The sequence below is a fragment of the Macaca fascicularis genome, chromosome 11, assembly GCF_037993035.2.
Source record: "Macaca fascicularis isolate 582-1 chromosome 11, T2T-MFA8v1.1".
NCBI lineage: Eukaryota > Metazoa > Chordata > Mammalia > Primates > Cercopithecidae > Macaca > Macaca fascicularis.
The window spans coordinates 56,686,084-56,714,035 of record NC_088385.1 but is presented as its reverse complement, the minus strand read 5'-3'; the positions used below and the strand labels follow the sequence as shown (position 1 = coordinate 56,714,035).

General features: G+C 49.4%; 1 protein-coding gene and 1 pseudogene across 1 annotated transcript in view; one reads left to right on the top strand and one right to left on the bottom strand.

Annotated features, from left to right (window-relative positions):
* Nucleotides 1-17,395, top strand: part of FAIM2 (Fas apoptotic inhibitory molecule 2) — a 34,368-nt gene extending 16,973 nt beyond the window's left edge. The window contains exon 12 of the mRNA XM_005570790.5: nucleotides 13,679-17,395. Within this exon, the coding sequence (XP_005570847.1) occupies nucleotides 13,679-13,828 (150 nt within the window). The 3' untranslated portion in view covers nucleotides 13,829-17,395. The remainder of the gene's footprint in view (nucleotides 1-13,678) is intronic.
* Nucleotides 17,396-20,774: 3,379 nt separating this feature from the next.
* LOC102139868 (large ribosomal subunit protein eL33 pseudogene) lies at nucleotides 20,775-21,177 on the bottom strand (annotated as a pseudogene).
* Between the last annotated feature and the right edge of the window lie 6,775 nt (nucleotides 21,178-27,952).

Sequence of the window (27,952 nt, the reverse complement as noted above, 5' to 3'; positions counted from 1 at the left end):
GCTCTCCATATGCATTTAATCGTCATCTTAAGTCTATAAGATAGGTTCTACTGTTAATAAATTAAGATGGGGAGGCTGGTCATGGTGGCTCACGCCTGTAATCCCTGCACTTTGGGAGGCTGAGGAGGGCGGATCACAAGGTCAGGAGATCAAGACCATCCTGGCTAACACAGTGAAACCCCGTCTCTACTAAAAATACAAAAAAAGTAACCAGGCATGGTGGCGGGTGCCTGTAGTCCCAGCTACTCAGGAGGCTGAGGCAGGAGAATGGCGTGAACCCAGGAGGCAGAGCTTGCGGTGAGCTGAGATCGCACCACTGCACTCCAGCCTGGGTGAGAGAGCAAGACTCTGTCTCAAAATAAATAAATAAATAAATTAATTAATTAAGATGGGGAAACTGAAGCTCAGAGATATCAAATAACATGCCCAAGGTCACACAGCATCCTAGGAAGTGACGGGGCCAATCTGGGAACCTGGACAGTCTGGTGTGAGTCCCCCTTGGGGTCTGAGGCTAAGTGGGGAGTGGCTGGAAGCAGATGCCCAGGAGATGAGATGACCAGGGACAGACGCCTGCCTGGAGCTGCCCAACACTTGCCTTCTGCTCAGGTGGGCTCCACGCACCCGAATGTGATCGTGTTCCAGGACCCACCCAGGTGGGCAAGCTTGTACTGGTGACATCCTCTTGGGAAGGCATTCAAGGTCAACATTTATTGACAATGGAAGCAGTGACCAGACTCTCCCCTCCCTAGCTGGAACGTTCAGCTCAATACAAGTGGCCAGAGTTGCAGCTTAGTCCAGATTCCGGAGGCTTGTGGGCGACAGGCTGGGGGGCTGAAATGGGGGACGGGATGGGGAGAGAGCAGTGAGCAGGGGTTTTGGGGGATTTGGATAGGGATCAAGCCTGAGGGGGGGGTGTGGCAGGTTCATTCATGTGTCCTTTCCACAGGTCTTTATAGAGCACATACTGTGTGTGATGTGCAGCGTGGCTGCCCAGATGCCTGGTCAGCAGGGAGAGTGCAGTGCATGGTGCAGAGTAGCACTCAGCCAGTATTGTAGAATGAATAAATGACCTCCAGGCTTGGAACTGGAGGGCTGGGATCTAGTGAAACTCCCAGCCCTCTTCTTACAGATGAGAAAACTGAACTCCAGAGAAATGGAATTATTTGTCCGTGGTTTCCCGGCAAGATAATGGGTCGATGTGGCCTTGATCAAGACTAAAGTGTCAGCTTATTCCAGGCTACCTAGGACTTCCCCAGTTTCAGCACTGAAAGCCCCACTTCTTGAGGAGCCCTTAAATCCTGGGTAAACTGGGAGCCTGGTCACCTGAAGAGACTAACTTTTCTCAGACCCCGCACCATGCTCTTCCCTCCAGGCAATACTTCCTAAAGAGAGATTTCAAAGGATGTGGTGGGGAATTGGATTAGGAGAGAAAGAGGAGGGCCACATTCGGGAGAGCTAGTCTGGGCAACAGCACCTGGAGGCCCTAGAGGGAGGCATTTGCAGGGGACAGAAGAGGGGTCAAGCCAGGGCAGACAGGCTGGTGATGTTGGAGGCAGGGAGCACCCATGGGGGCCGGCCAGGTAGTTTACTTGGCTTCCCGTGGATCAGGTCACAGTGAGTGTGTGAACCACCCGAGGGAGTCATGCATGCAAGTAAGGCTGGGTGAATAGTAATCCCTTAAATTTGTTTGATAAGCCCTAGTGCTATTAAAATAATAGCAATAGTCCCCACCCTCTGTTCTACCCTTCATGTTTTACAAAGCACTTTCGCACCTGTTACCTCCCTGCATCTCCACCACAATCTGGCCAGGGAGTGGGGGCAGGCAGCCCTGGTGCTGTAAGACTCACTTTCCACATCTGAAGCCCTAGGTGTTAAGGGGCTGGCACAGAGTCTTTTTTTTTTTTTTTTTTTTTTTTAAACGGAGTCTTGCTCTGTCGCCCAGGCTGGAGTGCAGCGGCGCGATCTCAGCTCACTGCAAGCTCTACCTCCCGGGTTCATGCGATTCTCCTGCCTCAGCCTCCCGAGTAACTGGGACTACAGGCACCCACCACCACGCCCAGCTAATTTTTTGTATTTTTAGTAGAGATGGGGTTTCACCGTGTTAGCCAGGATGGTCTTGATCTCCTGACCTCGTGATCCACCCTCCTCAGCCTCCCAAAGTGCTGGGATAACAGGCGTGAACCACGGTGCCCGACCATTCTCTCTTGATCCTCTTAAACACACTCTCATCCAGGTTTCAGGGACCTCCGTGTAGCTAAATCCAGGGACCCAAACTCAGTCCTAATATTGATGGACTCCCAGAAATATTGGATACAACCGTTCCTTCCCTCCACCACCCTCCCCAAAGCATCTTCGTCCCTTGGTGTCCAGGCCACCAATCGCCCAGGCTTTTCTACAGCCCTCTTGATCCTGCAAAGGGCCAACTCTTCTCTTTCTACCCTGCTCTCTCAGGGCCTCAGGCAGCCTCAAAGCTTCGAATGCGATATTTTATGATGATTACTCTAACATTTACATCTCTAGCCTGGATCTCTCTCTTGAATTCCAGACTAGAATTTCCGGTTGCCTAATGAGGGTCTGCATGAGGAAGGCTCATAGGCACCTCGGACTTCACATGTATAAAACCAAGCTCCTGCCCCTTCCCCGGGATGCCTGCTTTTCCCAAAGCCTTCCCCATCTTCCTGTAACTCAGAACAAATGCTTTGGTGACACCTTCCACTCCTCCCCTCTCCTCATCACCCACATCACACCCCAGATCAATGCTGTGGCCCCTAATCCTATCCAGAATCTGACAACTTATCTCTACCCTCATGGCTACTCCCTGTCCCAGCCCCCATAGCCTCCAGCCTGGGTTGATTGTTGCCATGGCCTCCTGCAGGCTGCCGCTATGCCCTGTGTCTATGCGGGGCACAGCAGCTGGAGTGTTAGGTACCCTTGTTCCTCTGTTGAGCATCCCGCAATCGCTTCCCACAGCCTGCAGGCCCTCTCTGACCTCCCCACTCTCCTCTGCTGTAGCCACACTGGCCTCGTGCTGCGTGATCATGGCAGGCTCTCTCCAAACCCAGGGCCTCTGCACCTGCCTCTGTCTGTTCTTAGGGACTGCTCATAGTCCTCTCTCCCATCCTTCAAGTGTGTGCAGCTCTGTCCCTCCCTCTTCCTCCCTACTCTATTTCCCTCTCTCTGTAGTGCATCTCATTCTGACACACTGTCTGTTTTTCTTGATGTATTGCTCATTGTCTGTCTCCCTCCAGCAGAATCTAAGTTCCTTAAGGGCAGGGATTGTAGTCTGGCTTGTTCATCACTGCAGCCCCCATGCCCAGAACAGGGACTGGTACATAGTACGTGCCCAGGAGATGTTTGTGGCATGAACGGATCCCCAAGAGGTGTGGCAGGGGCCAGGGCCAGGCCCACAGAGGTACAATCAGAGCAAGGCAGAGAACCCACAGGCTGTGTGGTTGAATTCAGCACTGCCCATCAGTCTTCTGTGAGTCACAGGAGAGGGGGAACTGCAGTGCCAATTATCTTATTAGGAGATCAACACTTCAAAGGTCCCTGGTCGGGATCATCCTGCAGGTTATAGAAACAACAATGGAGAGCACAGGCCAGTTCCCCTGGCTCCATCCCCTGCCCATGTTCATCTGCAGCTCCCCTGGGGCCCATGGGCAGGGGAATGTTGATGAGAGGGGCTTTGAGACTCATTCCCTTTCCCTCCTCTCAGTTTCAGGTAGATGAAGGCCCTCAGAGGCCCAGCCCCATAACTAAATCCCTTTACCCTCCCATTAACTCGAACTCAGGAACATGCTGACCTCGTCCTGACCCTCAGGACTGCAGACTCTGTGGTCCCCTAGCTCCAGTGTGTCCCATAACCAGCACCCAGCACCCCCTAGTCTCTCATCTGCCCATCCTGCCATCTCCCACCATACCCTTTGGGGAATTCTCAGCACAGTGGGGGCCACTCCCAGCCCTACAGCCGAGCAGAGCTGCACACTACACACTGCATGCAGGCGTCCCTGCCACGTGTGCCGCCTTGAGGAGACTGTGCGAGAGTGGGGTGAAAAGAAGTGGAGGAGGAGGCCCCAGATCCCGAGGGAGACCCGCCCCTCAACTCCCACCAACCTGAGCTTTGGAAGCGCTGTGAGAATCCAGCTTCGAGAATCCAGTTTCTCTCCCAGAAACATCAGCACCTCCCTTGAGATTCTGCCATCTTTGAGGGCAGGGCCGCCCAGTGGAGGGGGCAGCACCTGAGGGGATGGGAGGCAAGGTTTCTCAGGGCTCTGGTCCAGCTTTGAGGAACAGGCCCCTCCTAGGCCTCACCCATGTCAGCCTTAGTACATTCTCAGGGAGCCTTGGGTTTTTGGCCTCACCCCTACCCCAGACCCCTCACTGGATGCCAGAACCCAAATATGCCAGTAGAAGTGGGTGAGCCAGCTGAACAGCCCTGACCTCAGAGTGGCCGAATCCTCCCATTCCCCCTAGTGCCCTCTCTTTGGGTGCTTTTCTGTAGAAACTCATGGAAAGTCACACAGGGAGCATGAGGGTCAGGCCGGGCTGGCGTGATGGGGCAGGGAATGAGGTGGGGGCACATGCCTACAGCTGGCTTCTAGCCGCAGCTGAGACTCCAGGGCCCACGGGACTTGAGACAGGTTGCCGCATCTCAGAGTTGGTCCTTCCTTGGGGAAGCTAAGGTCTCTGAGCCCCCTAAATCGAGAGCCCAAGTCCCAGAGTCCTCGGGAAGGAATGAGGCATAGGACATTAGAAATTAGGTGATGGGCCCAGTGGGAATAGACCTCTTCACTCCCTGCCCAGCCTGGCCGATTTGAGGACCTTGGGAACCACTGACAGTTGCTAAGAAACATCACAGTTGTCGTGCTTTAAGGAAGATTAGTGAGAAGCTGAGTGGACAGACCAGAGGCTGGGAGACCATTTAGGAGGTCACTGCAGTGTCCCAGAGCTGGGGTGGGTGGGGGCAGGGAGACTGTGCATGGTCAGTACTGAATGCTGCAAGCCTAATGGCATTTGGATGAACAGAGCTGGGATAGGAAGATGCTCAGTAGGGGTGCTGGACCTCCAGTTCTGATGTTGACCACTATGGAGAGACATAGAGCTATCTGTCCTCAGTCTCTGGAAGGAAAGCAGGGCTGAGACCTCAGAGCTGACAGGGAACTGCCTGAGGCATCTGCTGCTGAAGCTGAGCATGTGCTGAAGCCAAGACAGCACTTCCAGAGAGAGAGACACACACTCACATTCACGCATATACACACAGCACATACACATTCTCACATAAACTCACATATACACACGCACATACCCACATGCACACATACATACACACTCATATACACACATCTACCCACATGCACATACACACAGTCACATGGATACTTATACACACATACACATATACGCACATGCACATACACACATACACATGCATATATACATGCATGCACATACACATGCACACACACATGCACTCACAGGCAAACATACACATGCACATATACACACGCACATGTGCTCACAGGCACACAGACACGCATGCATGCACATACATTCACATGCACACATAGACACACATACACATGCGCATATACACATTCACATATATGCACACATACACACACACTCGCATATACACATAGTCACATGCACACATATGCACACATGCACATACATACACACATGCACACATATACACATACACATATACACATGCACTCATGCACACACATATGCACATACACACACATTCACACACATGTGCACAGACACATGCACGTACACACATACACTCACATGCACACATATACACACATACACTCATGCACACATATACACACATGCACATACACTCATACACACACTTGCACACATATACACGCGCATATATGCACATGCACACATGTACATACACACGCGTACATACATGCACACATGCGCGCACATACATATACACATATGCACATACACACATGTGCACACATGCACACATATACACACATACATATACACATACACACACATGCACTCATGCACACAGACATACACATATACACGCACACACATGCACACAAATACACGCACCTATACACACATGCACATACACTCACCTATACACACACATGCACACACATACACTCACATGCACACATACATACATGCACATATACACACACATGCACATACACATATACACACATACACTCACCTGCACACATATACACATGCACACTCATGCACACATATACACACAAACACACGCACACATACAAACATGCACACACATTCGTATGTACACATATGCACACATACGCACATATATACGCATGCACATACACTCGTACACACTCACATGCACACATACACAAACATACACATATACACACATGCACACATATGCACTCATGCACACATGCACACATACACATGCACACATACACATGCGCACATATGCACTCACATGCACACACACATATGCACACATGCACATATGCACATATATACACATGAACATACATACACTCATATACACACTCATATGCACACATATACATATACACATGCACACACGTGCTCACATGCACGCACATGCGCATATACACATGCACATATATACACTCATACACATGCACACATGCACATATACACATGCACACACATTCACTTACATGCACGTAGACATACACATATACACATACACACATGCACATATACACACATGCACATGCATACACTCACATGCACACATATACACACACATATACCCACATACACTTATATATATACACTCACACACATGCACACACATACACACACACACGTGCACACTCACACTCACACACACATATATACACATACGCACACATATACATACATACACACATACACAAGTATATACACAGGCACACACATACCCACACGCATTTGCACACATACACACACCATGACCAGTCTGGGCCAGACCCACAGTGTCGAAGGGATTTAAGAAAAATACGCCCGTCTACCCCAACCCCTCACCCTGCTTTTCTAGTGGGACGGCAATATATGCTCTACCTTCCTCACAATTAGGAAAACACTTCGAAAAGTTAAAATGGCCACACAAATCCAAGGCTGAGGCATGACTTTTAGAATTATCTTCGTTCCATTCAGAGCCTAGAGGCCCTTTTCCCTCAATGCATTACGTGAAGCTGAAGGAGCCAGTGAGAACCTTCTCTGTTAGGTCACCCACCCTCTGCCGCTGAAACAGTCCCAATGCCTACCCTGAGGCCTCCTCGCACCCCCTCCCCACGCCTCACCCAGACAACCTGGAAGTGGCGTGGGTTCCTCCTGAGGTGGGCGGACTGATCAGTGATTGCTCCTTCAGGGGAGAATGTGCAGGCCCCTCCTGAGGCCTGCCTGTCTCACTCCTGAGGCACTCATACCCCAGCCCACACTCTGCTCAAACCTGACAGGAGGAGGTGGAGAAGCCCTGGGGTGGCGGACTGAGGGAGGGGAGGCAGAGGCAGCTCCACACCTGCCTGGGGGCAGAAAGGAACTTCTGCTTCCGTATCCAGGACCTGGTTCTTCAGAGCAGAGCCAGGAAGAGGCACTGGCAGGGCCAGTAGGTGTGTGGAGTGGGGAGGGGGCTCTGCAGCTGGCCAGTGCCCCCCCACCAAGTCACATTCAAGGCTCCTCCTACCATTCTGTGACCTTGGGCAAAACGACTTGACCGCTCTGCCTCACCGGCCTCGTCTTTAAAATAGGGCTCACCCACCTGTCTCAGCAGGCTGTTGTAATGGATGAATAGGGTAACAAATGAAGGGAAAACAGCCTCCTCACACTTGGAACATGGCAATTCTCAATCGATGACAGCTTTTACTCTTATGGTAAATGATAACCTTATCATTTAGGTCACCAGATTTAGCCTGGCTTCAAAATCTGGTGATCTAAATGACAAGGTTATCATTCACTATAAGTCTCAAAGCCCTTCTCTGCCACATTCTAGCTGTGTGGACTCACCAAGTTACGTAATGTCTTTGTACCTCAGTTTCTTTAGCTGTAAAATGGGGACAAGAACAGTAACTCCCTCATAGGTGGCTGTGATTTGGATGCATTCATATATGTAAAGCACTTAGTGCCTGGTGTGTGGTCAGTGATCAGTAACTCTTACCTGTTAGTAAGTTACCTAAGGTCTGAGCCAAGATTTGAACCCAGGTTTGTGGGACTCCCCAGCCTATGATCTTAAGCACTGTATTATACTGGACTCATGCCCTTTCTCGTATGACCACATATGGTTCTTTCATGCAAAATATTTTATTCCACTTACTGCGACAGGCTATTGAAGCCTACCTTGTCTCCTGGTTCCTTTCTTTCTTTTTTTTTTTTTTTTTGAGACAGAGTCTCACTCTGTTGCCCAGGCTGGAGTGCAGTGGCATGATCTTGGCTCACTGCAACCTCCACCTCCCCGAGTTCAAGCGATTCTCCTCCCTCAGCCTCCCAAGTAGCTGGGATTACAGGTGCCCACCACCACGCCCAGCTAATTTTTGTATTTTTAGTAGAGATGGGGTTTCCTCATGTTGGCCAGGCTAGTCTCGAACTCCTGCCCTCAGGCGATCTGCCCACCTTGGTCTCCCAGAGTGCTGGGATTACTGGCGTGAACCACTGCACCTGGCCTACTTTTTAAAAAGTTGATAGATAATCGTGTGTCATTAATGCACTTTCATACACTACCCACCTTTCACCCTGGGCCAGGCTTTCTGATTCGAATGCCTGCCAGACCCTGTTCTTTTGGTGGCCCTCCTGGGGGTGCAAATGTTGTCTATGCCATCTAAATTTTTGACACCCAGGTCAATGGAGAGAAATATCTTCTATTGGTATCAGGCAAGAAATGGGCCCCAGATCTTCACTCAATGGTCTCTCTTCCCTCCCTCACCCCCTCACACTCCCCTGCAGCCCAGCCGGTGCACCTGGACATATGGCTGGTAGTCTCTTCTCCAAAGACTCCCCAAAGCCCAAGCTCACCCTCTAGCTGTCCCTGGGCTGTGTGACATGGGCAAGTCACTTACACTGTCTCTGCCTCAGTGTCCTCAGCAAATGATGGAGCTGATAGTGAGACACCTGCTGCAGAGGCTTATGGTGAGAATTGAGTGAAAGAGTTCATGAACTCTTCTTTTGTGCTATTTTAACCCTTCTATTTTAAACTTCTAATTATATAATATGTGAATACATTTATTCACATATTTCACTTTTGGAAAATCTTAAATATAGAAAAAAGCAAATGTCATTTTGATCGTGTCCCTCACTTCTTTCCCCAGCAGGAACCCTGAATTATCTCTCCTTCCAGACCTTTCTTTGTGCATTTCATAGATATTTGCTATGTTGGCTCCTCTGACATGTATAGTTTTATGGGATCATACGATACGGATTTTTCGCAACTTGCTTTTTTCTCACAGTAGCGTCTGTCACAGATGTTTCCACCTCAGCACTGCTGCCCAGAGTTTATTTAACCACCCCCGTGTTGGTAGAGTTTGGGTTGTTTCAGCATCTCACTGTTAGAACCAATGCTGCAAACAACAGCCTGGGGGTTGCCTCCACGCGCCGTCACACTGGCATTTCTGCAGGACAGACACAGTCCACGTGTCACTGTTTAAGCTGATTCAACACATTGCAACCCCAGCTTTTTGTATTCAGTGCCTGCCTGCGGGTGGCTCTGAGCTGGCCTTTCCATGGCATGCACTGCCCAGAGCCCCTCAGTGTCACCTCTGGGGCCACATTCAGGGAGGACAACAGACATAAGCCTGGGCCCCAGATACGGCAGGGTCAGGCCAAATGTGAGGCTGGGGGCCCCGGCGAGGTTTAGCGCTGGCCAGTAAGGTGAGGTGGGGAAGTTTGCCCCCTGCACATGCTCCCTCCCTCCCTGCAAGCCCACTCCTCCCCCATCTCCTCCAGTGTAGGAGACGACACTTGAGAAGCAGCCATCAGCAAATCACTCAGCTCTCAGACTCCTTTCCTCATGTGTAAGACCATGAGGACATCCACCTCCCAGGGCAAATGGGGAGAGGGAGATGAGAGATCAAGTGTTGGTCTAGGGAAAGACTCTTCAGATGTAACTTAATAGCATCCTTGTCCCTGGGGGCCTCCTGCCCCATCCCAAGTGCTCCTCCTGCAGAGTCTCCTGTTCAGCTGGCCACTAACTCAAGTACCTGCCCTCCTTTTAGGGGTTTGCAGTCAACTCGGTTGCTAGCTCTCAGCCAAGATCCCAGCTACCCACTAAGATGTTAACTATAACCAAGATAACTGCTCTCAACCAAGACATTAGTTAACAATGCTTTCCATCTCCAAGGAGATAGCAGCAGATGACTTCCCCTGTAAATGAATGCACTGCCATGCAGAATCTCTCTGATCATGTCTTTTGCCCTCGTTAGACTGTCAGTTCTATGAGGGCAAGTTCTCTGGAACATAGCAGGTGCTCAGCAAATATTGTTGGGAATAAATGAATGAAAAGACTTTGGTTGACTCCCAGGCATGAGGTGGCAGTGATGGGTCATACTGGGCAGTGGGGTTGAAATTTGAAGCAGGCCATCCCAGAGAACACCACATAGATAAGCATCTGTGTGCATGGACCAAGGGCTGGGGCTGAAATCATTTCATTCCTCCTCTCTCCAAGAGAAAAACCAGCTGGCTGCTCTAGGGGGTCTCCTGCATGGGTGCTTCTCAGAAGGGCCACCCCCAGAGCTGGACAGATCCAAGCCTTCCAAGTTAAGAGACTCAATTTCATTAGCTCACCTAGGAGTGACCAGGCTCTGAGAAATCAACCAAGCAAGCTACTGATGGATTAGGCAGGTCAGCAGTTTATGAACTGATGCTGGCAGCTGTGACCGCCAAGTGGCCAAAGCCTTTGCACTGGGCCTTCTGCCTGCTCATTCTCTCTGCAGAAGGAAAATGTGCTTGGGAATCCAAATCAAACACAGAAGGAGCAGAGCGGAATGGAGAGAAATCATACTCAAAAATACAAATAGTGGATGCCACATACACTGTCATAAATCTACCCTCAAAACCACACCGTGGTGTGGGCATTGCAACTATCCCATTTTGTAGACGAGGACACTGAGGTCAAGTGGATGACTTGGCTACTGAGCAATGGAGCCGGGTCTCAAACCCAGGCATTTCAACTCCTGTTCCTGTCTGGAGTGCCCTTTCCTCAGTGCCTCTGAGCTCAGGAGCCTGACACATCCTGCACAGGGCTCCTCTCAGCTCTGGCCATGGCTCCCCATTTTCGCTCTGTTAAGGCCACTGAGCTCCCCAAGGAACAGTGCTGCCTCCCTGATGAGACGCAAGAGACACCTGAGTCTCATCAGCAGTGTGTGCACGTCCTCAAGAGGGCACCTCTCCTTCTGCAGATAATAACAACAAAACCACATTAATATAATAGCAAGCATTCATTAAGTGCTTACCATGTGTCAGGCACCGTGCCAGGCCCCTTGCATGCATTATCTCATTCTCACAACAACCTCAGGAGGCAGGCACGCTCATCTCCTTTTTACACATAGGGACTCACAGGCCCAAAGAGATTAAATGCTCTGCCCAGCCAGGTCCTACAGCTAATGAGTGGTAGAGCAGAGCCTGCAGTCCAAGTGGATCTGACTTTCAAGCCTGTGCTCATAATTGCCCCCACCTCCCCAACTTTGAGGGTGGCCCTGCCTCAATGTCCTGTGTGCTGGAATTGCTCCCTGTTGGAGCCCTGGCCTCTTGGGCATGGGGGCGCATTGCACCGGAGCTGGGATTCAACTAAGATTCTACAGGGCTGCATCTATAGCAACTCTAAAGTCTGGGTCTTAGGAGTCAAGGAGTCCATGGCGGGTGAAGGAAAGGGAACTGGGCATGACCCCTGCCTACCGAGCAGAATGCAAGCTGCAAGGGCAGGCCCCAACCCCTTCCTCCTCTATCTACTTCTCCCATAGTTCCTGCCTGGCCGAGTTCTCCGCTCTTCACACAACACCAGTCAGGCCTCCCAGGCTTCCCTAGGCCTTCCTAGCTAGCAAACTCCTACTTAAGCCTCAGGTGAAATGCCACCTCTCCTGGGTCACCTTCCTCTGGCCCAATCAGTAGCTCCTTCCTTCACAGTCCTAATTGTGCATTTCGTGGATTTTCTTGTAATGACCTGTAAGTGTCCCCCATGACGCTGTGAGCTTCCCCAAGGCAGGCATGGCTTTGTGTTTCTTGTCTCTTCCACTCTCAGCAAGTCCCTGTCATGCAGCTGTCGCCCCATACATATTTATTGTATAATGAATGAGTTTCAGAGGACCCAGGGAACATGCCTTTCATACACAAGTGACCGAAGAGCCCAGTTAACAAGAATGTGAATCAATGTAAAATAATTCCAATCCCGGGCCGGGCATGGTGGCTCACGCCTGTAATCCCAGCACTTTGGGAGGCCGAGGCAGGCAGATTACCTGAGGTCAGGAGTTCGGGACCAGCCTGGCCAACATGGAGAAACCCCGTCTCTACTAAAAATACAAAATTAGCTGGGTGTGGTGGTGCATGCCGGCAATCCTAGCTCCTCGGGAGGCTGAGGCAGGAGAATCGCTTGAACCCAGGAGGCGGAGGTTGCAGCGAGCCAAGATCTCACCATTGCACTCTAGCCTGGGCAACAAGAGTGAAACTCTGTCTCAAAAAACAAAACAAAACAAAACAAAAAAAAAACCCAATTCCAATCCTATGTGGATCAGTGCTTCATCACCTTTGAGATTCTGGTGGACATTTTGGCCTCTTTCTCCAGAAAAGCGCACCACGCCTGCCAAATTTCATATTCTACTTCTCAAGGGTTCTGCTCCCTAGGCTTGGAGCCCAGAGGAAAGATAGGTGGGGAGGGGTAGGAGCCACTGTATACAGTGGGCAGACCTGGCAGGGGCAGCGGGGTGGCACAGTGCTGTCTCAAAGGGAATCTGGTCCTAGTCCATTAGGCCAAGCAGGTCCCCAGGGAAGAGCCTGCTTCCTGGGAGGAAAGGCATTAACCCCAGGTGCTGTTAGTAGCAGGGCAGAATGGTTACACCTGGGGCTCTGGAGCTGGACTGCTCGGGTTCAAATCTTGGCTTTGCCACTTTCCAGCTGTGTAACCTTTGGCTAATATTTAAGGTCTCTGGGCCTCACTTCCTGTAGGAAGAATCTGATTCTTACTGGATGGGGATGTCGGTATAGCACTGATGGGCTGATGTCAGTACAGCACAAGTGCTTGGGCCCTGCTTGTACCTGAAGCATTCGCCTTCCTCTGAGAGCAGGGTCCTGAGGGAATGGCCAAGAAGTCTAGGCCTCAGCTTGAAGGTCCCCTCCCCCAGGAAGCCTTCCCTAACTCCCTGCCACACTCACATAGGTGAGGCTCCTTGTTATCAGCCCCACCGCTGCCTGGAACCTTGTTATACTCATCATCCTAACAATTCCTCTAGACTCGAAGCTCTGTGAGGACAGGGACCCTGGCTGTCTTGTTCTCTGCTGTATCCCTGTGCCTGGCACATAGCAGAGGCTCAGTAAATAGCTGCTGAACAGAATTAGGGATAGAAGGTGTCTCAGGAGGGCCACTGGGCAGCCAGGCAGCAGGTGAGGGTAATAAAATTGGGGGTGGGGCTGAGGGGGGCACCAGGGCTGCCATAGTCAGTGTCACACTGCCTGGGCCTCTGACCCCTCTCTCTCTCCTCACTTCTCCCAGTTCCTGGCACTTGACACCCAGTTGCTGATGGGTAACCGACGCCACTCGCTGAGCCCTGAGGAGTATATTTTTGGAGCCCTCAACATTTACCTAGACATCATCTATATCTTCACCTTCTTCCTGCAGCTTTTTGGCACTAACCGGGAATGAGGAGCCCTCCCCACCCCACCGTCCTCCAGAGAATGCACCCCTCTTGGTTCCCTGTCCCTCCCCTGCGCTCCTACAAGACCAGATATAAAACTAGCTGCCAACCCAGGCTGTGGCCAGGCCACTGTCTACCCCAGCCCAGCCCAGCCCTCTGCCGCTTGTACATACGCCATGGGGACCCTGAGGAACCGAGGCCATGTCAATCCCTGTGCCGCCCTGTTCCCCCCATTACATCTTCCAAACTGGGACAGTCAAGGCTGAAGGCTCCTCTGGGTTTGAGGGCCTAAGGGACAGCGGGGAGAAGCCTAGCAGGATTTCAAATGCGGGAGTGAGACCCAGGAAGCCCAGCGGAGCCCTGACCCCCCACCACAATTCCTCCTAGGGCTGCACAACCATGTGGCCTTGGGTCCTGCGTCCAGTCTGTGTCGTCCTGTCTTTCTCGTGCAGGACAGGCATTGACACTTTGTAAGAAAGGGGGTGGGGGACGTAGCTGGGCAGGTGGAGTGAGTGGGCAGGATGGCTGTCCCAGGCTGCCCATCTTCTCTTGGCTCTGGGACCAGCAGCTTGTTCTAGGGATTTGAAGCCTGTGCTGTCTGCTGCTCGCTGTGAACGGCCCTCCCAGGTCATGACAGAGCACTGTTGGGGCAGGAGGTGAGAGCAGGGGGCCCTGCTCCTCAGTGAGGGCCTGTCCTGGGGCTCCCAGGGAAGTGGGAGCCGGGGAGCCAATCCACCCAGACCCGCGTCCACCTGGGAGGCATTTGGGGTTGCAGAACCGAGATCCACATCCTCTCACTCGCTTCTCTCCACCCACCAGGCTACTGCCACAGGCCTGAGGCTGAGTGAGGTGTGCTTGGGCCCTCCGGCTGGATGTTCTGGGGGAGGAGGCAATCACTCTAGCTGCCAGGCCAGCCCCATCTGGAAGGAGTCCCTGCTCTGTCCCAGCCCTAACCCGAGGCTGTGTGGGAGTCCCTTCTGCACCTCTTATTTCCTAAACCCTTCCTGTCAGCTGCTGTTTGCTGGCTTGTCCCCAGCCAGGCCTCCTGAGGCCTTCGTAGTTGGCAGAGTCCACATCTCTTCTAGCTTCACTGGCCGCTCACTCAGCCCAGAGTCCCTACGTGCCCCCCCGCCACCCCCCCACTTATCTCTGCATCTCTCCAATTTGGAAGCCATCCAGCTGATGCTAACAGCCAGGGCCAGTCCCTCCAGCTGGTCCCATGTAATGAGGCCAGGGCTGCTTATCAGCTTCCAGGCGGCTGGGATCTCAGGCAGGGTGTGCGTCAGCCTTCCAACCCCCAGGGGGGCGCCTGTGGGGAGGGAACCAGGAGGCCACACTGGGGGAGCGTGCAGCCAGCATGTGCAGTGGCCAGCTCGAGGCCAGTGGAAAGTTACTGTGTGGAGACAGGAAAGCTCTGAGTGGATAGCAGAACCCTCCCTTGGCTTCGCCCTCCTCCTCTTCTCTCTCCCCTGTGCTGGGAGCTCCGTCTGCCCTGGGAAGGGTGACGAGGTGTGCTGTTCCTTCCCAACCCCATCCCTCCCCACCCTTCCTACTCCCAGCTTTCAAGAAATATTGCAGAAGCATTTGAAGTTTTGTTCCATCTTGGATATTTGAAGAGAAAAGGAGCCAAGAACTGGCGGGTGGTGTGTGTGCAGCAAAGGCATTGGGGGCACGGGTGAGATGCCCACTGTGTGCTGGTCTAAATTAATCCATCGCAGTGATCCTCCAGAGACAGCACTCCGCTCATGTCCGTCACAGAGGGAAAAGCCGAGGTGCTCAGAAAGGCTCAGTAATGAGTCCCAGGTCATATGGCTAGCGAGTGGTGGGCCTGGGGTTCAGACCCACAGCTGCCTCACACAAACAGGGTATCACTCTTGCCCATGGGCCTGGATGGGGGCTGGAATGAGAACACAGAGAGGTGGGTGGTCAGGCCCTGATGTCCTGGGGATTTCTTGTCCTCAGTGCCACCCGGCCTCCCGTCTCTCCTGAAACCCCTCGCCAGGTTTTGTGCTCTGAGGTTTCTATCCTCCGGACATGAACTGGGAGGCAAGATTTCTGGTTTCTGGTTCTAACCTCACCGCCAGCGGGCTCCTGGTGTTAGGGGAGGGTTTCTTGCTGTCTGGGATTCAGTTTTTCTATCTGCCACGTGGAAGTTCATAGCCAGGATAGGGTGGGAGAGGCACCAGAACACTTCTCTCCACTGACTTCCTCACCTGGTTCCCACCCTCCTCCACCTCCTCTCCTCCAAGCCACTCAGTTTCCTCTCCTCATCTCTGGCCTCAGTTCCAGAGGGGTTAGTCCCAGCACCCCACTCTCCTGCCACTGTCAGACAGCCTTGGTCATGCTTCCTAGAATCTACTTGTCCAAGTTCTCCTCTCCCTGGGATAAGTTATTGCAGAAAAACTGGGGATTTAAAAGCTTATTCAGGGCTGAGTGCCAAAAGCTTGGGGGAGGAGGGACAGGTCCTCAGCTATAAACAACATCACACACGCATCACAGCCATTTGAGAAATGGCTTCTTTGCAGAGCTGGGGAGGCCAGGCAGAAGATGCTGCAGCCTCCTACTCTGGGTCCTGAGCGGGGCGTCCCGGGTACCACAGTGTGGGCAGCAGGGTCAGGGCCAAAGACTATGTGTTCCATCTCCAATACAGGCAGTGAGGATCCCTGAAACACCAGGAGAGGCGTCAGAAGGAGGAAGGGTGGGGGAACAGGAATGCAGGATTAAGGAAACCGCAGCTGAGCAGGTGTTGCAAGCTGTAAAGGAGGAAGGGAGCCTGAAGGCCACTCACATTTTTGGACTGGGTGGGGCTGGGCCCAGGAAAGGGTGGGCTGGATTTTGTAAAGCTGGAGGCAGCCAGGAATCTGATCGTCTGGAATACGAGGTGAGGGGTCTCCCCTTGAAGTCCTCTCCTGGAAGCTGCAGATGGGGGCCAGGGTGCGAGTCTGGGACTCATTCCTGGGCACACGCATGGCTCCTTCTGTTATCACCTGGGGAAGCTCCGGAATCTTAGTTCTTCCATTCCCTACTCCTCCTCCCGAGGGAGTCAGGATGGGACAGACACCCATTTTCCAACAGGCTCCGTGCCTCCCTCCCTGGCCCGCCTGAGGCCAAGTCCCAGGTGTCCTGGCTGCTCTCCTGGGCGGGTTGGAATTTTGCACAAGCACTTTGCTGCCCTCCGGTGGCTGCTTGAGGAAACACAGAGCCTGGTTTGGGAGAGTCACCGAGGGCCCATGTGGCTGGAGGTTGGGGGCAGGATCTGGCCCCCAGCTCTCCTCAGACCTACCCAGACCTATCTGCTCATCAGCCGCCACTGTTCACTTTTGCCGAACGATGGTTGCATCTCTTGGACACAGTGTACCCCCTCCCGAGCCCTCCCTGAGCCGTTCTCCTGAGTCCCTGATGGCAGACAGCTCCAGGGACACAGCCCGGCTGCCATACCCCAGACACTCCTGTTGTCCACTGGCCTCAGCTCCTGCAAGTTCCCCAGTGTCCGTGCCTGTTCCCTTCCCTGGCCTCACCTTCCTGGGGTCTGTGACTGACTGGAGATAAAAATAAAAGCAATTCTGACACCTGAATCGTTTCCTTCATCTGCTGTATGCTAGTTGCCTTAGAGGGTCGTGGAGTCTGTGTGGGTCTAACCTGGACCTGTGTGAGAGCCTTCTCACCAGAGCTGCTGAGTTTGAAGTAAATCTCCACGTTTATTTTCATGGGAACAGAGTTAAATTGGTTCTTCTGCTCAATAAACCCTTTACGGAGGATCTCAGGATCCCAGAGTTGGAAGCAATCCCAGAGACTCCTCCAGACCGGGGGCTCACCCCTTTCTGTGGAAGCCTGTCCATTTGTGGGCCTTTCTGGTAGAAGGGTCTTTCTTATTCTGAGCCAAAATCTGCTTCCTAAAGGGTACACAGAAGGAAGGAATGCCTGCATTGCACCTGGACAGATTCTCCAAAGTGGCAGCTTTAAAACCTCAGAACCTTGGCTGGGCACAGTGGCTTACGCCTGTAATCCCAGCACTTTAGGAGGCTGAGGTGGGTGGATCACCTGAGGTCAGGAGTTCGAGACCAGCCTGGCCAACATGGTGAAACCCCGTCTCTACTAAAAACACAAAAATTAGCCGGGCGTGGTGGTGCACACCTGTAATCCCAGCTACTCAGGAGGCTGAGGCAGGAGAATCGCTTGAACCCGGGAGGCGGAGGTTGCAGTGAGCGGAGATCACACCACTTCACTCCAGCCTGGGTGACAGAGTGAGACTCCGTCTCAAAGAAACAAAACAAAACAAAAACCCTATAGAACCAGAGCTCCTTGAAGGCAGAGTTATGGCTCACAGTCTTAGTAAACAACAGCGAGTGGAGGAATGCATGGGTGAATGTGTCTCCTTCAACCCTCTTATTTTACCTGAGAGGAAACTAAAGAGCAGAGGGTGCAGCGACTTGTCCAAGTTTACACACAAATTAGTGACTGGGAGTGAGGTCAGGAGGCACATGGGCTAATGATCACCCCACAAGCTCCTGTGGGGAACGTGGGGCCGGGGTGCTGTGTGGGAGGGGAGGGAACGCCATCACACTGGAGCCATGGGGGACGTTATCCTTGTCTCTGACAAGGTTAGGGCACAGATTCAGTTGGAGCAGGGAAAGTGGCTGGGGCAAGAGTTAGGGGACTCTGAGGAGAGAAAAGTGACTTTTATTAAGCACTCACTGTATACAAAGCACTTCCGCAGACGGTGAGAGAGAGGGGAGGGAGAAGATACCAACGGTGGTGCAAGAGAGAAACCAGGCACTGCGGCTCAAGACCGTGCAGTCGTGGGTCCTGAGAAGATGCAGCCCCGAGGGGGAAGCAGTGCTGAGCCGTGGCACCAGGGAAAGGGAAAATCCCTGGATCAGGCCTCAAAGTGTGCAAAACATTGAGGGGCAGGGGCCGGTGTGATGGAAGAGCTGGGTGGTCTAGGTTGGGGTACACGCTGGGCCCCCTTGACACCCCCTGCCTCCAGATCCCTTCTGCCTCACCACCCATTCCTACCTGGACTGCCTGTTAGCTTTCCTAGGACTGCCGTACAAATTGCAACAAACTGGGTGGCTCAAAACAACAGTGATTCATTCCACCACAGTTGTGGAGGCTGGAAGCCTGAAATCAAGGTGTCAGCAGGGTGGGTTCCTGCTGGAGGCTCTGAGGGAGGGCCTGTGGCAAGCTCTCTCCAAGTCTCTGGCAGCTGCAGGCGATCTGCAGTGTTGCTTGGCAGTGGCACCTCCAGTCTTTGCCTCCATCTTCACATGGCCTTCTCCTCTGTGTCTCTGTGTCTTGAAATTCCCTCTCCTTCCTCCTAGAAGGATACCTGTCTCTGGATTTAAGGCTCACCATTAATCTAGGATGATCTCTTCTTAAGATCTTTATTTGGGAAAAGATCCTATTTCCAAAAAGGTCACATTCACAGGTTCAGAACTTGGGCATATCTCTCTTGAGGGGGCCACTATTCAACCCTTTACACCATTCATTCTCTTCTGGCTGCTACTGCCCCATGGTGGCCTCTGTATGTATCCCCCACTCATGGGACAGTCTTCACATACAATACCCAGCCTCCAGTGAGACTGGAGAAGTTCCAGAGCTGAGCAACCTCATCCAGCTCACTTACACCATCTGTCTTTACTCGAGTCTGGCTACTCCCAGCAAACCTGTTTGCCCTTACAGATTGTGTGTGTGTGTGTGTGTGTGTGTGTGTATGTGTGTGTGTGTGTGCACGCGCATGCATAGATGGCTAAGATGCTTTCTTCCCAGCTTCTCATCCTCCACTCCTCTCCACACTCTCTGCTTGCTTTATCTGGGAAAACCCTGCCAAAAGGAGCCAGCCTTGCCTGTCCTGCATCACTGCTGTACCCCTCTGTTGGCTTCTTTTTCTCCTGAGCCACCATGTAAGAAGTCCAATTTCCCGAGGCTGCCATGCCAGAGAGGCCATGTGTAGTGCTCCAGCCAAGAGACCCAGCTGAGCCAGCCTCCCAGCCACGCCCGCCAGGCTGGCAGCTATAGGCAGGAAGAACCATCTTGGAAGTGAATTCTCCAACTTCAGCTGTTCCAGCTCCTGTGCACCGAGTCTTCCTGGTTGAGGTCCAAGACCTCATGGAGCATTGAAAATCCATCTCCTCCATGCCCTGTCCGAATTCCTAATCCACAGAATCCATGAGAATAATAAAATAGTTGTGGTTTTATGCCACTAAGCTTGAAGTCATTTGCTGTGCAGCAACAGACACCTGGGACAGGATTTGGTACCTGGAAGCGAGGCACTGCCATAGCAGAACCTAACGTGTGTGGGAGGCGCCTGACAGCCTCAGTGAGACTGCGCGGGAAAGCTGGCAGGGCCTTGAGGAGACTGCGGGCGAAGGCTCAAGGGAAAGTTCAGGGAAACACTATTGGAATCTGGAGGAACAGAGACTCTGATGTAGTGGTGGACAGTGGACTGAAACTTTCATCTGTACTAATGTGAAAAATAAAAAAGGTCTAATTAACTGATGACTCTGGCTAGGATTTTCAGGCAGAGTGTTGGAAGTTATGTTTGACTTTTTTGAGCCTTGCATCCTAAGATACAGATAGTGAGAGAAAAGCTAAAGAAAGAATTATTCCGTTTTTTAGGCAGAATTTGGAGGAGATATAAAAAGCCCAGGATAATCTTTCCAGCCAAGCAAGAATTGTCAAAGTAATAAAAAAGCCTCGGGGCAAAGATCAACTCCAGAGCACTGTCAGGAACACACCGTCTCTGGGTAAACATGAAGCCAAAGCTGTGACTGTAAAAGCAGAGTCATTAAGCATCAGAAAGACCTAAGCGGGTGCCTCAGAATCCTTCAGACAGGCAGAAGTAGTCCTAAGGATCCTACAGGCATTTGTTGCAGACCTACTCTGTTAACAGTAGGACTTCTAAGGATATTTTCCCCCCACAAATCCACTTTTATTTATTGACTTTTCATCAGTTTAAACCCTTGAGGGGTACAGCATCACTCAGATTCTGTGTCCAGTGGGCTTGGGAGGAAGATTGCTTTGGAATTGGGCATGAACCTTGCCACTGTTTCTGTAGGCCGGAGTTACCTTTCCCCAGATTATTCTGGTTTTGTTTGGTTTGCCACCAGGAGTCACTGTGGTGTCCTTTGCTTTGTATACAGAAGCACATCTCTTGCCCAAATAGAATTCTGTTTCATCTCAGGCATAAACCACCTTCAATTTTAAGAAGAACTGCTGTGTGCTCCCTTTGGTTCCAGAGACTCTGCTTATAGCCAGCAAAAATGGCCTTGGACCACAGCCTTCCAGACATATTTCCTTTTAGAAGTCCTATTCCCAGCAGGCCTCCACAGGATCCAAGATGGCAGGAAGAGAAAGATCTTCTAAGGATCTTAAGGATATTATTCCTCCACAGCCTCACGGGGTACCCAAGATAGAGAAGGCCTTATCTTAAAGAGACTTATCAGTGTGATTTTTGTCTAAAGGAATAATCCTCCAGTAAGATTCATAGAGACCGGGCGCAGTGGCTCACGCCTGTAATCCCAGCACTTTCAGAAGCTGAGACAGGAGGATCACCTGAGGTCAGGAGTTTGAGACCAGCCTGGCCAACATGGCGAGACCCTGTCTCTACTAAAAAATACAAAAATTATGCAGGCTTGGTGGCACATGCCCATAATCCCAGCTACTCAGGAGGCTGAGGCAGGAGAATCGCTTGAACCCAGGAGGCAGAGGTTGCAGTGAGCTGAGATCATGCCATTGCACTCCAGCCTGGGTGACAGAGCAAGACCCTATCTCAAAAAACAAAAAACTTAGCAGCCACTAAAAATGATGACATTGGTAAATATTTACATACAGAATCACAGGACTGAGTAATATTAAATTAGCAAATTATGAAGCATTAATGTTGAGTATAATCCTATTTTTTATTTTTAAAAATATATTTGATGGCTCTTCCTTATAGTAAAATGCCAACTAGTAAATGAAGAAGCAATGATAGAAAAATCACCATTTTGCAATACAGTAATGATTCAGTCAAGAATCATCAGTGAATGTTAAAACTTTTAGGTGCAAGTTTGATAGGAAACGGAATATTGATATAGTTTAAACTTACCTCCACACAGAATTTTTTCTTTGTGTGAATGTTTTTTGTTATTATTTTTGTTTTTTTGAGACTCAGTCTCGCTCTGTTGCCCAGGCTGGAGTGCCCTGGCACGACCTCGGCTCACTGCAACCTCCACCTCCCGGGTTCAAGCAATTCTCCCATCTCAACCTCCCGAATAGCTGGGACTACAGGCATCCGCCACCAAGCCCAGTTAATTTTTGTGTTTTTAGTAGAGATGAGATTTCACGATGATGGTTAGGCTGGTATCAAACTCCTGACCTCAGGTGATCCACTTGCCTCGGCCTCCCAAAGTGCTGGGATTACAGGTGTGAGCCACCATGCCCGGCCTTTCTTTGTGTTTAAACAGCTTTATTGAGATATAATCCAAACTTACCATTTAAAATGTGCAATTCAATGTTTTCTTAGTATATTCAAAGGGCTGTGCAGCTATCAGCACAATCTAATTTTAGAATGTTTTTGTCTCTCTCTCCCATTAGTATTAGTCCCTATTCCCTTCCTTCCCCTATACCCTGGCAACCACAAATCTACTTTCTGTTTCTAGAAATGTACCTATTTTGAACACTTCACATAAATGGAATCATACAATAAAGTCTTCCGTAACTGGCTTCTTTCACTTAGCATAATGTTTTCCAGTGTTCTCTAAGTTGTAGCATTTATTAGTAGTTCATTCCGTTTTCTTTTTGGAGATAAGGTTTCACTCTGTCGCCCAGGTTGGAGTGCAGTGGCGCAGTCTCAGCTCACTGCAACCTCCACCTCCTGGGCTCAAGCAATCCTCCTGCCTCAGCCTCCTGAGCACCTGGGACTACAAGTGCACACCACCGTGCCCAGCTAATTTTTGTTTTTGTTTTTGTGTTGAGACAGGGTCTGGCTCTGTCACTCAGGCTGGAGTGCAGTGGCACAATCTTCACTCACTGCAACCTCCACCTCCTGAGCTCAAGCCATTCTTCCGCTTCAGCCTCTTGGGTAGCTGGGACTACAGGCATGCACCACCATGCCCAGCTAATTTTTGTGTTTTTTGTAGAGACAGGGTTTTGCCATGTTGTTCGGGCTGGTCTTGAACTCCGGGACTCAAGCTATCTGCCCGCCTCAGCCTCTCAGAGTGCTGGGATTATAGGCATCTGCCACTGCACCCAGCCTAATTTTTGTATTTTGTATTTTTATTTTTTTGTAGAGTCGGGGTTTCACCATGTTACCCAGGCTGTTCTCGAACTCCTGGACTCAAGCAATCCACCCACCTCCGTCTCTCAAAGTGCTGGGATTACAGGTGTGAGCCACTGTGCCTGGCCACTTTATTCCTTTTTATTGCCAAATAATATTCTATTGTATGGATATACGACATTTTATGTATCCATTCATCAATCGATGGACATTTGTTTTCACTTGTCTATATGAGTAATACTGCTATAAACATTCCTGATTTTTGTGGGGATGTGTTTTCAGTTCTTTCGGGTGTATACTAGGAGAAGCATTGCTGTGTCATAGGTACCTATGTTTAACTTTTTGAGGAACTGCCAAGTTGTTTTTCGAAGGTGCTGCACCATTTTATATCCCATCAGCAATGGATGAGAGTTCCAATTTCCCCACATCCTTGCCAATTTGTTGATGTCTGTCTTTTAAATTGTAGCCCTATTTGTGGATGTGAATTGGTACCTCATTATGGTTTGGGTTTGCATTCCCTAATGAGTAGTGATGCTTAGTATCTTTTCATGTGCACAGATTGCTTTTTGTTCACAGATTACTTTTAAATTACAAAGGAGAGGTCTGGCACAGTGGCTCACACCTGTAATCCCAGCACTTTGGAAGACTGAAATCCAGGAATTCAAGACCAGCCTAGGCAACATGGCGAAACCCTGTCTCTATTAAAAATACAAAAATTAGCTGAGTAGCACGTGCCTGTAGTCCCAGCTACTTGGGAGGCTGAGATGGGAGGATTATTGGAGCCTGGGAGGCAGAAGTTGCAGTGAGCCGAGATTGTGCCACTTCACTCCAGCCTGGGTAGAACGAGACCCTGTCTAAAAAAAAAGTTACAAAGGAAAAAATGGTAACACTACAGTAGAGAAAACTGTTAGGTTCCAACTTAATCATAAATCACAAATAATGACACAAATTGACACTATGTGTTTTCTCATATGATGTGCTGAGAAGGACAAAAATATACTTTATAACACTTCTGCCAAAAAAATGCAAAGCCAGCTGGCAGGATGTCTCACATCTGTAATCCTAGCACTTTGGGAGGCCAAAGCAGGAGGATTGCTTGAGCCCAGGCAGTGAAGGCTGCAGTGAGCCAAGTCTATGCCACTGCACTCCAGCCTGGGCGACAGAGTGAGACTAAAAAGGAAAAAAAAAAAAAAGAAAGAAAGAAAGAAAAGAAAAGCAGCAGCAAAGCCTGAGTCTTATCATGAAGAAATATTAGACAAAACCAAATTGAGGGTGGGTGCAGTGGCTCACACCTGTAATACCAGCATTTTGGGAGGCTGAGGCGGGTGGATCACTTGAGGTCAGGAGCTCGAGGTCAGGAGCTCGAGACCAGCCTGGTCAACATGGTGAAACCCCATCTCTACTAAAAATACAAAAATTAGCTGGGCATGGTGGCGCGCGCCTGCAGTCCCAGCTCCTTGGGAGGTTGAAACATGAGAATTGCTTGAACCCGGGAGGCGGAGGTTGCAGTGAGCTGAGATCACACCACTGGGCAACAAAGCAAGACTCTGTCTCAAAAAAAAAAAACAACCAATAACAAGAAAAAAAACCAAACTGAAGGATATTCGGCAAACTAAATGGCCTGTATTCCTCAAAAATGTTCTGAAATGTAGGTTTCTGATGGCACCTCCAAAGGAGGCTATCCTCACAGTTGTAATATTTGAGTAATATTAAAACTACTTAATTAGTTTAATGTTGACTAAATATATATATGCACACATATTTTATGTTTATTTATGAATAGAGAAAACCTCTAGATGGATATATATTAAAGTGTTAGTCAGGCAAAGCTATCCTGAGCAAAAAACAAAACTGGAGGAATCACATTATCTGACTTCAAATTATACTACAGAGCCACTATAGTAACCAAAACAGCATGGTACTGGCATAAAAACAGATACATAGACCAATGGAACAGAAAAGAAAACCCAGAAATAAATCCATACATCTACAGTGAACTCATTTTCAACAAAGTTGCCTAGAACATACATTAGGGAATGGACATTCTCTTCAATAAATGGTGCTGGGAAACTGGATATCTATATGCAGAACAATGAAATGGCCTCCATCTCTCACCATATACAAAAATCAAATCAAAATTGATTGAAGTCTTAAATCTAAGACTCAAACTATGAAACTACTAAAAGAAAACATTGGGGAAATCCCCCGGCACATTGGGCTGGGCAAAGATTTCTTGAGTAATACCCCACAAGCACAGGCAACCAAAGCAAAAATGGGAAAAATGGGATCACATCAAGTTAAAAAGCTTCTGCACAGCAAATGAAACAATGACCAAAGTGAAGAGACAACCCACAGAATGGGAGAAAAAAATAGTTGCAGACTATCCATCTGACAAGGGATTAATAACCAGAATATATAAGGAGCTCAAATAACTCAATAGGAAAAAAATCTAGTAATCCAATTAAAAATGGACAAAAGATCTGAATAGACATTTCTCAAAAGAAAACACACAATGGCAAACAGGTATATGAAAAGGCGCTCAACATCATTGATCACCAGAGACACACAAATCAAAAACTACAATGAGATATCATCTCATCCTAGTTAAAATGGCTTTCATCCGAAAGATAGGCAATAACACATGCTGGCGAGGATGTAGAGAAAAGGGAACCCTCATACTCTGTGGATGGGAATGTAAATTACTACAACCACTATGGAGAACAGTCTGGAGGGTCCTCAAAAAACTAAAAATAGAGGTACCATATGATTCACCAATCCCACTACTAGGTATATACCCAAAAGAAAGGATATCATTATATCAAAGAGGTATCTGCACTCCCATGTTTATTGCAGCACTTTTCATAATAGCCAAGATTTGGGGCCGGGTGCAGTGGCTCACGCCTGTAATCCCAGCACTTTGGGAGGCCAAAGCAGGCTAATCACCTGAGGTCGGGAGTTCCAGACCAGCCTGACCAACATGGTGAAACCCCATCTCTACTAAAATACAAAAAATTAGCCAGGCATGGTGATGCGTGCCTGTAGTCCCAGCTACTCGAGAGGTTGAACCAGGAGAATCGCTTGAACTCAGGAGGTGGAGGCAATGAGCCAAGATCGGACCACTGCACTCCCACCTGGCGACAAAGCAAAGCAAGACTCTGTCTAAAAAAAAAAAAAAGATTTGGAAGCCAAGTAAATGTCCATCAACAGATGAATGGATAAAGAAAATGTGGTACATATACACAGTGGAGTACCATTCAGCCGTAAAAAAGAATGAGATCCTGTCATTTGCAGCAACATGGATGGAACTGGAGGTTATTATGTTAAGGGAAATAAGCCAAGCACAGAAAGACAAACTTTGCATGTTCTCACTTATTTCTGGGAGCTGAAAATTAAAACAATTGAACTCATAGAGATATAGAGTAGAAGGATGATTATGAGAGGCTGGGAAGGGTAGTGGGGAATGTGGAAATGGGGATGGTACTCATTAGTACAAAAATATAGTTAGAATGACCAAGGTCTAGTATTTGATAGCACCACAGGGTGACTATAGTCGACAACAATTTATTGTACACTTACAAATAATTAAAACAATAATTTATTGTACATTTAAAAATAATTAAAATTGGATTGTTTGAAATACAAAGGATGAATGCTTAAATTGATGGATACTCCATTTACTCTGATGTGATCATTATAGCCTGTATCAAAATATCTCATGTACCCCATAAATACATTCACCTACTATGTACCTACAAATTTTTTGAAATTTTAAGGTTAATTATTATCTCCAGAGGTTGGGTAAGAATAGGTCTTTTCTTGTAGCTTATCTAGGTTTACTAATTTTTCTATACTGAAAGAATTCTATAACTTGGGTATTAAAATATACTGTAAAGAGAAACTCAAAAAATAAACAGATATAAAGGAAAGGAGGGAAGGAAGAAAGAAGGAGGGAAGGATGATGGCAGGAATACAGGTAATTAGTGATACTCACCATGTATCAACTACTTGAGACATCAGATGTCCTTTCCTGAGAATTATTTTTCTTCCCTTAGTAAAACTGTGCATTACTGAGAACCTGTTCCTTCTTTATGTGTAAAGAGCCTCCACCCATTAAGGTAGCATTCCTTTAGCTGCCCGGCATCGTGCCAGATGCTGGGGATACAAAGGCTAGATGTGGTCACTCTTTTCCATGAGTTCACAGTAAATCAAACATTGCAGTATTGTGTGACAAATGCAGTAACAGACATTCATGTAGATAGAGGAAGGAAAATATTCACTCTCTTTGAAGGAGAGTAGCTGGTGAAGTCTTCACAAAAGAGGACACACATAAGCTGGGTCTTGAGGAAAGTGGAAGTTGTGCATGGAGGGTAGATTCCAGGCACAGGGAACAGTACATGTGAGGACACGGAGTTCCCACCCAGCACACTCAGGGCACTGTGAGTGGTTCAGTATGGCTGGAACAGAGATGTTGGGATGGGGTGGGGAGTGCAGGGGAAGATGAAGGAATAGACAGGAAGTCAGTCTCAGAGGAGTTTTTGAGTCCTCTGAGGCCTCACTGCTCAAAGAGAGTGCATTACCTGTGTGCTTGTCAGAAATGCAGACCCTCAGGCCCACCACAGGCCTTCTGAATCAGAATCTACACATATTTAGTTATTTAGAGACAGGGTCTCACTCTATTGCCCAGGCTGAAGTGCAGTGGTGTAATCATGGCCCAGGTGATCCTCCCACCTCAGCCTCCTGAGTAGCTAGGAATACAGGCATGCACCTCCGTGCTTGGCTAATTTTTAAAATTTTTTGTGGAGACAGGGTCTCACTATGTTGCCCAGGCTGGTCTTGAATTCTTGGATTCAAGGGGTCCTCCTGCCTCAGCTTC